The 11,246-nt window shown below is 46.6% G+C and overlaps 1 protein-coding gene across 3 annotated transcripts; it reads right to left on the bottom strand.

Annotated features, from left to right (window-relative positions):
- Nucleotides 1-825: 825 nt before the first annotated feature.
- Nucleotides 826-6,305, bottom strand: RRM2 (ribonucleotide reductase regulatory subunit M2; the record flags this gene model as incomplete). Of its 3 annotated transcripts, none has more annotated exons than XM_082672098.1 (10): nt 826-978; nt 1,057-1,170; nt 1,255-1,359; nt 2,552-2,685; nt 2,801-2,895; nt 4,528-4,661; nt 5,134-5,250; nt 5,540-5,683; nt 6,029-6,115; nt 6,201-6,305. In XM_082672098.1, the coding sequence occupies 10 exons, from the start codon at nt 6,303-6,305 to the stop codon at nt 826-828; spliced, it is 1,188 nt and encodes a 395-aa protein (XP_082528224.1). The 3 variants fall into 3 exon arrangements, with proteins under 3 accessions (XP_082528224.1, XP_082528225.1, XP_082528226.1); XM_082672099.1 differs by having other exon boundaries at nt 5,540-5,686; nt 6,041-6,115; XM_082672100.1 differs by having other exon boundaries at nt 6,041-6,115.
- Between the last annotated feature and the right edge of the window lie 4,941 nt (nt 6,306-11,246).

The following is an 11,246-nucleotide window of genomic DNA, read 5'->3' as shown; positions in this document are numbered from 1 at the left end:
GTCCGGATCACACTTCAGTTCCTAATGACCTAAGAGTCTCCTTTCTCCACATCTCTTATCCCGTGATACTCAACGTGGGCTACAGAACACAGAACCAGCCTGTGTTCTCTGTGGCACCACCTGGCTGATACTGATACCTAAGTGTGCACAGGATTGAGTTCAAGAGCTCTTCAATTCATCAAAGGAAAGAAAGAATAAAAACGACACCCTTAGTTTACACAGGCTTAACCTACTTTGATCACCTAGTAAACCTTGAATTGGCTGTTAGTGGTAAACAGAAAACTTTTGTATTTGGTGTAGAAACCAACAAATGTAGGTTAAATCAAGCCTTCACCCTGACAGTACAAACTATGTTTATTTGTGCGTAAAGTGCCAGTTTTATATACAAATCATAAGTAAACTTTAAAATCTGCTTTAAAATCTGAAGCAGTGTGTCTGATGTCTTCCTACTGCCTCGTGGTAGTAACTATCTAATCCTGATGGATCAAACTCACTTGACTCCCCACACTTTGAGGCCAAGGAAGGTGCTGTTAAGAGCCAGGGTGAAGTCGCGTACAGCCAGCCTGCTTGCAAACGCCAAACATGGACAAGATCTTTCGTAAGAATCCGAGTAGCTTCTGTCTACGCTTTCAATCTAGGTGACCCCACTAGCATTAACAGGATTGATTTTGAGGTAGCTACACAGTTTTAAACATGCCATTAATGAACTTTATGGGCGATTTATGGTGTAGCTGGTTAATACAGTTCAAGTAGCTGATTTTCTTCTCTTTTGATGAGAAGGAAAAGAAGAAAAATCAGCAAACTAAGAGCACATCTTCAGTTCACTTAGAAGTCAGCATCCAAGGTAAAGGAATTCTCTGTCGGACTGGACATCACTCCCATCCTCTGATACTCGCCTACTCTCTTCTCAAAGAAGTTAGTCTTCCCTTCCAGTGAAATATTCTCCATAAAGTCAAATGGATTTTCTACTCTGAAAACCTGAAAAGGTTCACAGCAAAACATAAATACGGAACACCAGTTTCAGAAAGAACCAGAGGGCTACCCACAATACTTTACCTTGCTAAAACCCAGCTCCAGCATAAGTCTGTCTGCCACGAATTCGATGTACTGCTTCATCAAAGTGCAATTCATTCCAATGAGCTTCACTGGCAGGGCCTCCGTGAGGAACTCCTAGGGACCAGAACACAGCTTCTCAATTAAACAGAAGTATCAAGAGGTCTTCTAGCAAGCACGAGGCCTCCACGCGCCACCCACCTGTTCTATCCTAACTGCATTGACGATGATATCCTTAACTCTCTGCTCCGAAGGTTTGTGTAGCAGGTGTTTGAACATCAGGCAGGCAAAGTCACAGTGTAAACCCTAGAAGAAAAGGTTTAAGGTCACTATCAAACCAGCAGACTTCTAGCATTAACGTGGAATAGGAAACTGCTTTATGCTGGTCTGTATTCTCCTTATACATCTTGTGTGGCCAGACTAAGAAGGGAAGATGTGGAAGGGAAGATGACTCAGCTGCTGTGTCACCTAGGCAGGCTCGGTCCCACCCAGGGGCCTTAGGGCTGCCCCCTAGAGGACAGCAGGCCAGGTCTGGTCCTCGCTGCTCTGTGTGGTGGCAAAGGACTGGGCAGAACTTGCACTCAGAGCATTCTTTCTAGAGCCCTGAGCTCTACTGTCGCCACTATTCCCAGCAGGAAAGGCAAAACTCTGACTAGGCTAGTTAGTTTTTAGATTTAAAACCTAATGTCTGGGAAATCGGGAATGCAATTTCGAGTGAATCACGTCTGCAAGTCTTAGTGCATTAAATCCCAGGGCTGGGCTTCCCTGGTGGCGCAGTGGTTAAGAATCCACCTGCCAACGCAGGGGACACAGGCTCGAGCCCTGGTCTGGGAAGATCCCACACGCTGCAGAGCAGCTAAGCCCGTGTGCCACAACTACTTAGCCTGCGCTCTAGAGCCCGGGAGCCACACTAAAGCCCGCGCGCCTAGAGCCCGTGCTCCGCAACAAGAGAAGCCACCACAGTGAGAAGCCCGCGCACCGCAACGAAGAGTAGCCCCCGCTCGCCACAACTAGAGAAAGCCTGCATGCAGCAATGAAGACCCAATGCAGCCAAAAATAAATAAATTAAATTAAAAAAAAAATCCCATTGCTGGTGGGACTTAACACTGGAACATCTGGGCACCTTCACTTTTCCTTCTGCACTTTAATCCAAGTGCATTCAAAGACATATACTGGATCAGAATAGATTCACTGAGACGCTCACCAACTAACTTTGAAGTACAATAGGATCACACAGAAGACCAGGTAGAAATAATAAAACTTCCCTTAAAAAAAAATCCCATCACCTATAGAGCAATACCTATGTATATTGAGAATATGAGTAAAATAATTTCAGCAAATTATCTAAAGTATTTCTTTCTCTGCCAAGTATGTATATGGTTGAAGCCACTTGTTCAATGTGCTTTTAAGGCAATCTGACATCTGGGGTTCCCTCCAGTGAACACAGGGTTGTAGGTGTTTGGGGTGCAGGTCAGCCTGTCATCTGAACTAGACTCACCTCGTCTCTGCTAATAAGTTCATTGGAAAATGTGAGGCCGGGCATCAGTCCTCGTTTTTTGAGCCAGAATATCGATGCAAAAGAACCAGAAAAGAAGATTCCTTCCACTGCAGCAAAGGCTACGACACGTTCTCCTAGAGTTAACGCCAAAGTATTTCTAGTGAGTATCTGTTTGTGTTCATAGGAACAAACCAGTAACATCACTTAGAAAACGAAGCTCAGGGGTAAGTAGGGCCAAGGTATCCTTACCATACGTAGCCTCTTTGTCCCCAATCCAGCACAAGGCCCAATCTGCCTTCTTCTTTACACAAGGCATTGTCTCAATGGCATTGAAGAGAAATTCCCTGTAGGCACACAGAGCATCAACAATTCCAGCAGAGACCTCCTATCCTAAGCTTCTGGGTAAGAGCATTGGGACCAAGGCCAATTTGGGATTCAAACTGAAATGTTTTCTTTTTACTTGTTTGTTTTTTCCTCCAGTGTTTTCAAAAATCTCAACATTCATTTGGTTTATGTTAATACAAATTTAGGCATCCATTCGTTCACACTGAGCCCCAAGATCTACTAACATGAAAACTCAGTCTATTACACCAAGAGCATTTATTGGCTTAATTATTTCAAGTCCAGGTCATGACAAGGTTCAAAGGCCCTACCTTTAACTTTGAAGAACTATAAAATCTTAACTGCTAGGACTGTTTAAGCTATGCTGACCATTATCTCCCTAAATAGATGCCCACACTCTTATCATTGTGCTAATTAGTTGGGCCACAAATGCCACAAGTATATAATAAAGCAATTAAAGCCAATAAACTAAACAGCCTGAGACTGCTTCCAGCTATAATTCTATGCTACAATGTTGATCCCAGGCCAGAAAAGCAAATCGATTGGCCCTACACTTACCTGGTCTTATTACTCTCTTCCTCCCCATTCCCACCTTGGGAGTCTACAGATTCCCCAGTCCAGCCTTGTCCTTCCCAGATGACCTTGTTTTCTGAAGCCAAGGTCATCAGGCCATTGGGTTCCTTTCATTCTCTTTCCATGTCAACCTGGGTCTCGCCTCTCCCTGGCTTTCAAAACTCAACCACCAGGCCGTCCTGATCCTACCTGTTCTGATAATGTATCCCCATCATGCCCCTACCTTTACTTTCTTTGTTCATTTCTGTCTACAAACATGTTCAAATCTTTTTACCCCCAATGAATCGCCTCAATCCTGCTAGGCTTGCAAGTCACTACTCATTTTCCCTCTTCACTTTCTTCCAAGTCATCTACAAGAGGCTACTCTTCAGCTTCACCACTTCTGTTCTACACAGGCTCTTGTCCTGAAGCTGACCTTAGTATCTAGACTACTCAAACGCCCATTTCTAACTCTCCCATCCTTTCCAGTCAATCTTGAAAATGTGAAATAGGCCCGAGGCTACCTATATTTCTCCTCTATTATCCTCCAATATAAACTATAATTTCAGGCAAACAGCTGTGTGCCTAAATTAATCTCATGGTTCACAGCTGCCTCTGCACTATCATGTAATTCCTCTAGTTATACTCCTAGGTCTTATTTTCTATATTATGTTACAGCCCCTTACGAGGCAAGTTTTATGTTTTACTTTGCATCCTCCACCCTTTCCACCCTGCCCCAGGCTCAAGTTGTAGGTTGACAGATTTGCCAGACGTGAAAACTATCAGACCTAGGTTTTAGGGCATCAGACACAGCCTCTAGGGATGTTTTTTAGAAGGCATTAGGTTGGACGTTCAGCACTATATTTCCACCTCTAGAAAATGGAGTAACCTCATAACTTTGTTTTTAAGTGACTGGCTAGTAAAGTGAATTTAGGCCTCTTCTTCAGAGCAGACAGGACCATGGGTGCTAGGAATTTCTTTGACTTGGTCATTTTAGAGTCATTCTTCTATCCCTGTACGATCTCAAAAAGTAACAATTGGTAATCCTAAATATGTTGGCATATCACCACCCAAATACTCACCTTTCTTTGGAATCTTTAATGTAAGTGTCAATGAGGAGACTATACATTTCAGAATGTATGTTTTCCATGGCAATTTGGAAGCCATAGAAACAACGGGCTTCCGTAATCTGAACTTCTTGGCTAAACCGCTCCACCTAGTGGTAAAACACAAAGGTCAGTTTAAGGAAAATCTACCAGCAGCAACTCAAGTCAATGAACACTGGTTGCGTCACACTTCCTCTTTTGTATCATCATAAGGTAGAAATAGCAATTCATTCTTTTTAATTCATCGCAAGGAGGATGCACTCAACAAGACATATATGCAACCAAATGATTAAAACAGCCAAGCCACAAAAAGGAGAGCAAATAGATAGCTACCAGGGCTGTAGATCTATTACTACCACTGAACATCGTCTTTGAGCTTCTCTACAGTTGGGGGAAAAAATACCGTAAGGACGAAATAACTGCAAAGTATATTATAGAACAGGAAATGCCATGGAATATAAATACTAGCTTACAGATATATACACATTCAGTGTGGAAAAATTTAAAAGATGAAAAAAGAAAATTATTAGTTCTCTTAAGTCTTGAAATGCATAAAAGTAGACTTTATTTTTGGAAACTCACCAAGTTTTCATTTACTATGCCATCACTTGCTGCAAAGAAAGCCAGAACATGCGAAATGAAATATCTCTCCTCAGGCTTCAGGGCTTCCCAGTGCTGAATGTCCTTGGAAAGGTCCACCTGGAGTACAGAAGTTCACAAGGGGTTCAAACGTGCAGGACCTCACACATATGCGTAATTCTTCAACTTTAAGTGTACTAGTATCGCTTGATTAATATACCCCTCACGCACTTTGCCAGGGAGAACATCTAATATCCTCCCTCTGTGGGCAAGCATTCCCAAGAGGAACACGAGGAAAGCAAAGCACATTTCACACAAGTTATAACCGGCACTGCAGGAGTCTTCCTCTAGAGTTAGGGGCAATGCTTCCAACTGCCTTTTAAGTCTCCTAGTTCCTGAATCCGATTACCTCCTCAGCTGTCCAAAAGGAAGCCTCAGCTTTCTTATACATCTGCCAGATATCATGGTATTCGATAGGAAAGATGACAAAGCGGCGGGGGTTTTCTTTCAGAAGTGGTTCCTCCTCCACACTGGGGGCAGATAGCTTAGGGTTCTGCTGGGGGAGAAAGGATGGAAAATGTTAAGTATAGGGCGAACCACGAAACTGTCTTTTTTTTTAAGCAAAGTATGTCCAATTATCGGGAATTTCATGCGGTTTAATGTATGTCGCTTGTCACACATGGGTTCTGTACATAACAGAGCAGGACTATAGTAGAGACATAATGGGAAAATGTCCAGATGTGTAAAGTAGTAAATGATCGGGAAGAGACTTTGGCGGGAAAGCAGCGCGGGCCCGGGAGGGGGTAGGGTTTGCGAGGAGACAATGAGGCTTTGGCGCCAAGAGCAGGCTCCTCCTGCACCGCCTGCCTGCAGCGCCCCCTCGCCGGGCGCCCCCAGCCCGCCTACTCACTGGCTCGGCGGGCTCCTGGAAGATCCTCCTCGCGGTCTTGCTGGCCAGCACGCGGGTCCCGCTGAGGGACGGGGGCTGCAGGGAGACGCGTGGTGAGAGGCCTGCCCGCGTCCTTCAGGACCCCGCCGCCCTGTCCCGCCCCTCGCCCCTGCGCGCTCACAGTGTTCTCCTTGTCCGCCAGGCTGAGCCCCTTCATGGGCGAGAGCTGGAGGGGATGCTGCTGCGGGTCAGCGATGGTGGCGAGAGGGACACGGACGGAGAGCATGGCTGCGTACGACTCGTCAAGATGGGGCTGCGCGCAGGTACTGGAAGCCCTTTCCCCGCGGCGCCGGAAATTTAAAGCATCCCTCACAGGAGAGCGCCGTGGGCGTGGCCGTTTCCCATTGGATGGATGCCGGCCGCTGGCCACGCCTCCCGCAGCAGATTCCGGAGCCGCGCGCGGACGCCGGTTGCCCTGCTCTCCTGGGAGCCTCGGGACCTACCCCTCCCAGACCTCTGTGGGCCGCAGGCTGGGCTGGGGGCGTCACCGCCCATATCCCTGAGAGCCCCATAGGACAAAGTCTGCAGGCCCTGCGCGCTCCGGTGGCCCTGGCGCGCGCGGGCACTCGCTCGTACCGGAAAGGTTTGGGATTGAATGAAGCAACGCGATTGGAGCCCGCCCGCCGGAGAGCGGGAGAGGATTCCCCACCCCGCCGAGCCCCACCTCTCTGAAAATGTCTCTTGAACCCGTTTCGCGGTTAAATGGTTTTGCAAATGAGGTTGGTGCAAATGCCAGTACAAAGCCCCTGGCTGCGAGGGAACGTGGCTGCGGCGACTTAGATACGTGTAGCTGGGCGGGGGTGCAAGCAGGGTCCCTGAGGTCGGGCAAATGTGTGGGGTGGTCGGTGGTGAACGTACCGTCCAAACGGTTAGGGGCGCGGATTGCTGAGTCACTAGGACACGTCATCTGACAAAGATTTGGTGCCCTCGTCGGTAAATTGGGCCTCGTAGCCATACCTGACCTGTGGGATTACTAATAAAATGAAAGGATTAAATGAGATAATTCACGTAAAATGCGAACTTTTCAAACTTTCAAGTTAATAACAGAGAGAGGGCCTTTGGTGCAGTTTCCCCCTGAAATCGTGTCTGCTGTCGGACTCCTGTCCTCTATGTCGACATTGTTTTAAAAATTGCAAACTGGGCAAACGTCGACATTGTTTTAAAAATTGCAAACTGAGCAAAAATTCCTGAGAAAAAGTTCAGAGAATGATTGAAGAACTAGGAATTCATTTACTGCTTATTGGGCATCAAAGAGCCTAAAGGGGGGGGGTTGAAAACCTCCCTTCGGATGAGGGTGGAGACATGAACTTAGTTCTCATTTTACTTCGTACGCGGTCTTTCAGATTTGCCAGAGACTTCTGCTCTGCATCTGGCAAAACGCCAAAAATGATTGACGAGAAAGAAGTGTTAAGATCCAGGAAAAAAAAAAGATTAACCAGGAAAAGCTCCAACAGCTGTACACAGTCAGGGCTGTCTCTGAGTGAGACTGGACTTTTTACAATGTCTTTTCTATATAATACTTTAAAGAGGTGGGGGGTAGAGAAGATACCCTCCCCACAGAGGTCTATTTCTCTTAAAGTACTGTGTTTAAAGTATCCTCTAGCCTCAGAAGAAAGATCAATGACCATCACATCTCTTAGACAAAGCAACAACTAAAACTTTAGTCTGTCATTTGTTTTAAAGCAACTCGCAGACATTGTCAATTTCCCCGTCAGCATGCACCTCCAGAAAATGGATACTTTTATTGAAGACGTGATAATGGCTTTATCAGCCATAAAACTAACAAAACTATCAGTGATTCCTTGGTATCCGCTAATACCTAATAAACATCCAGTTTCGGGTAATCAATATCCGACGTACTCCTTTTGGTTGCTGTCCCAGGCACCGTGTACTTTTCAGCTCCTGCTATACTCTTTATGTACAGGAACTGTAAAGTATAACTCTGTGAGCTAGCCAGAAGCTATTACTTCATTTTCGGTTGAACTGCCACGAGGCGGGGGGGGGGGGAAGCCACCATCCTCCCCCTCACCGCCTCCCACCTCTGAGTCATTCGGGCATGTCCCGTCCTCCCCCTACATCGGGTTTTTACTTCACAAAGGAGGAAGCAGGGGCAGAAGTCTACGTGGTTCTGCCGAGCGGTCACGCCGGGAGGAGACAGCCAGGTCGGGGTTCTGGTCTGCAGTTCCCCCTCTCTTTGCCTGGGTACCTGCGACGCAAAGGGCCCGGGCGGACCAGGCGGACCAGTCCGGGGGAGGGAGGACCCTCCCCGCAGCGGCCTAGCGCCAAGCCCTGGGATCCGCCTGCCAACTTCTCCTTTTCCTTTCGGCGCGCGTTTTGACAGCTACTCCGCTACTGGTCCGCGAGACAGAGACTCCGCCCCCAACTTCAGAGAGGCTGCGCTCTTCCAAGGCTGTGGGATCCTACGCCGAGCCACCGCAAGCTCCGCCCCCGCAAGCTCCGCCCCCGCTTCCGCAGCCCGCGCTCCGGCCGCCACGCCCCCAGCAGTCGCACTTTTACCGTCTCGCGAGGGTGTGTGCGGTGGCCTCTACGGGGCCCCTCACCCCACACCAGGCGGCGTCACTGAGGCCCGGGGAGCCCAAGTGATTTTTCCCAAAGCCACTCATCCCTCTATATACCTGACATCGTGCTGGGGACTGTCACAATAATACTAATGATAACTCCACAGCCACTGGGCAACTGGACCACTGGACCAGGTTCTCTCCCAACGTTTTATTAAGAATATTTTCAACATACAGAAAAATGGGAAGAAGTCTACAGTGTTCACCCACCACCTAGGATTCAACGGTTGTTTCCCTTCCGCCATATTTGCTTTATCCCTCTTTACGGGTGTGTGAGGCTTTTGTTTTTTCTGGATCTTTTTTTTTTAAATAAATTTATTTGATTTATTTATTTTTTATTTTTGGTTGCGTTGGGTGTTCGTTGCTGCATGCGGGCTTCTCATTGCCGTGGCTTCTCTTGTTGCAGAGCACGGGCTCTAGATCGCGGGCTCAGTAGTTCTGACGCACGGGCTCAGTTGCTCCGTGGCATGTGGGATCTTCCCGGATCAGGGCTCGAACTCATGTCGCCTGCATTGGCAGGCGAATTCTTAACCACTGCACCACCAGGGAAGCCCTTTTCTGGATCATTTGAACCTGGGTTGTAGATATGACACTTCACCCCGAGATATTGCAGTGTATTGCACAAGTAGCTCCTAAAAATAAGGACATTCTCTAACATAACCACAGTACCATATTCAGACCTAAGAAAACTAACATTATTTCTCTAATATCACTTAATATCTCGTCCATAATCAAATCTCCCCTGTCATTTCAAATATGGCTTTTAATTTGGTTTGTTCATTTTTGATGCAGGATCCTATTAAACGCATGCATTACATTTGGTTATTGTGCCTTTTTAGTCTCTTATTTTTTTAATACAGTTCTTGAATTTGTCACAGTTTTATTTGCCTTGGGGCATTCTTTTTTTTGGCTGCGTTGGGTCTTCGTTGCTGTGCAGGCTTTCTCTAGTTGCGGCGAGCGGGGGCTACTCTTCATTGTGGTGCGCCAGCTTCTCATCGCGGTGGCTTCCCTTGCTGCGGAGCACAGGATCTAGGCTCTTGGGCTTCAGTAGTTGTAGCTCACAGGCTCAGTAGTTGTGACTTGCGAACTCTAGAGCACAGCCTCAGTAGTTGTGGTGCGCGGGCTCAGTTGCTCTGCGGCATGTGGGATCTTCCTGGACCAGGGATCAAACCCATGTCCCCTACATTGGCAGACGGATTCTTAACCACTGCGCCACCAGGGAAGTCCTTTTTTAGTCTCTTTTAATTCAAACAACTACTCCATTTTTTCCCCCATGAGGTTGACTTTTCAAAGTTCAGGCCAGTTTTCTTGTAGAATGTCCCACATTCTACATTTGCCTAATGTGTCTTCACAGTGTCACTTAATTTGTTCTGTTAATCCCTGTTTTTACTGTAAACTGAAAGTTAGATCTAAAGGCTTTATTAGATTTAGCTTATCTTTTTTTTGTACATAAGCTAAAAACTACCATTTGAACCATTTTCAAGCATGCAGTTCAGTCGTATTAAGCACATATACAGCCTTATGCAACCATCACCACCATCCGTCTCCAGAACTTTTATCATCCCATTAAACACTAGTTCCCCATTCCTCCCTCCCATCAATTTCTTGTAAAAACCATTCTACTTTCTGTCTATGTGAATCTGAGTACCTCGTACAAGTGCGATCTTACATTATTTGTCCTTTTGTGTCTGACTTTTTTCACATAGCATAATGTCTTCAGCATTCATCCATGTTGTAGCTTGTGTCAGAATTTCATTCCTTTTTAAGGCTGGATAATATTCCACTGTGTGGATATCCCACAGTTTGTTTATAAGATTTCCTTTCTGCAATCCATCAGCCCCTTCCCTCCATGGAGTTCTTTTGTTTCCCAACTACTAGGAAGCAAGGTCAACCCTCCTCTGAACTGAGCTACTCCCCGTGTGACTCCAGAGCACCTCCTTCTTCTTTCTGAACTTGACATTCCACTTTCAGACCTTCAGGATGCTCAGAGTTCTCCGTTAAGGAAAAAGGGTGCAGGTTCTAGACCCAGGCTGCCTGCATGTGCATCCCAGCTTACCCACTGGCTAATTTCCCCAGTTGTAAAACAGGCATAATAACAGCATCTAGAACCTACTTCATAGGGTGGTTGTGAGGATTAAATCGAGTTATTACGTGTAAAATACTCATGAAAGTTCCTGGAACATCGAAAGCAACGGGTAAATATTAGTTGCCATTATAATTTGTCCAACCAGCCCTCTGTAACACGTATGCAGGCCATCTCCAGTTTTTCACTATTATAAACAATGCTGCGGGAATTCCATGGCGGTCCAATGGTTAGGACTCCACGCTCTTACTGCCAACGGCTGGGGTTCAATCCCCAGTCGGGGAACTAAGATCCCACAAGCCGCGCGGTGCAGCCGAACAGACAAACCAAAAACAGTGCTGCAATGGACATCTCTGTGTTTCCTAGAAGCAGAGTTACTGGGTCCAAAGGTGTAAACATTTAGAACTTGGATAGGTACCATCAAGTTGCGTGTTAGAATGCTGGCCAGTCTCCACTCTCGCTGGCAGTGTCTAGGAGTGGCCCTTTCTCTGTATCCTGGCCGTTA

This window comes from Grampus griseus (assembly GCF_964374135.1).
Source record: "Grampus griseus genome assembly, chromosome: 15".
NCBI classification, from domain to species: Eukaryota; Metazoa; Chordata; class Mammalia; order Artiodactyla; family Delphinidae; genus Grampus; species Grampus griseus.
The sequence above is the reverse complement of the archived record's forward strand: the minus strand, read 5'-3'. Positions and strand labels throughout refer to the sequence as shown.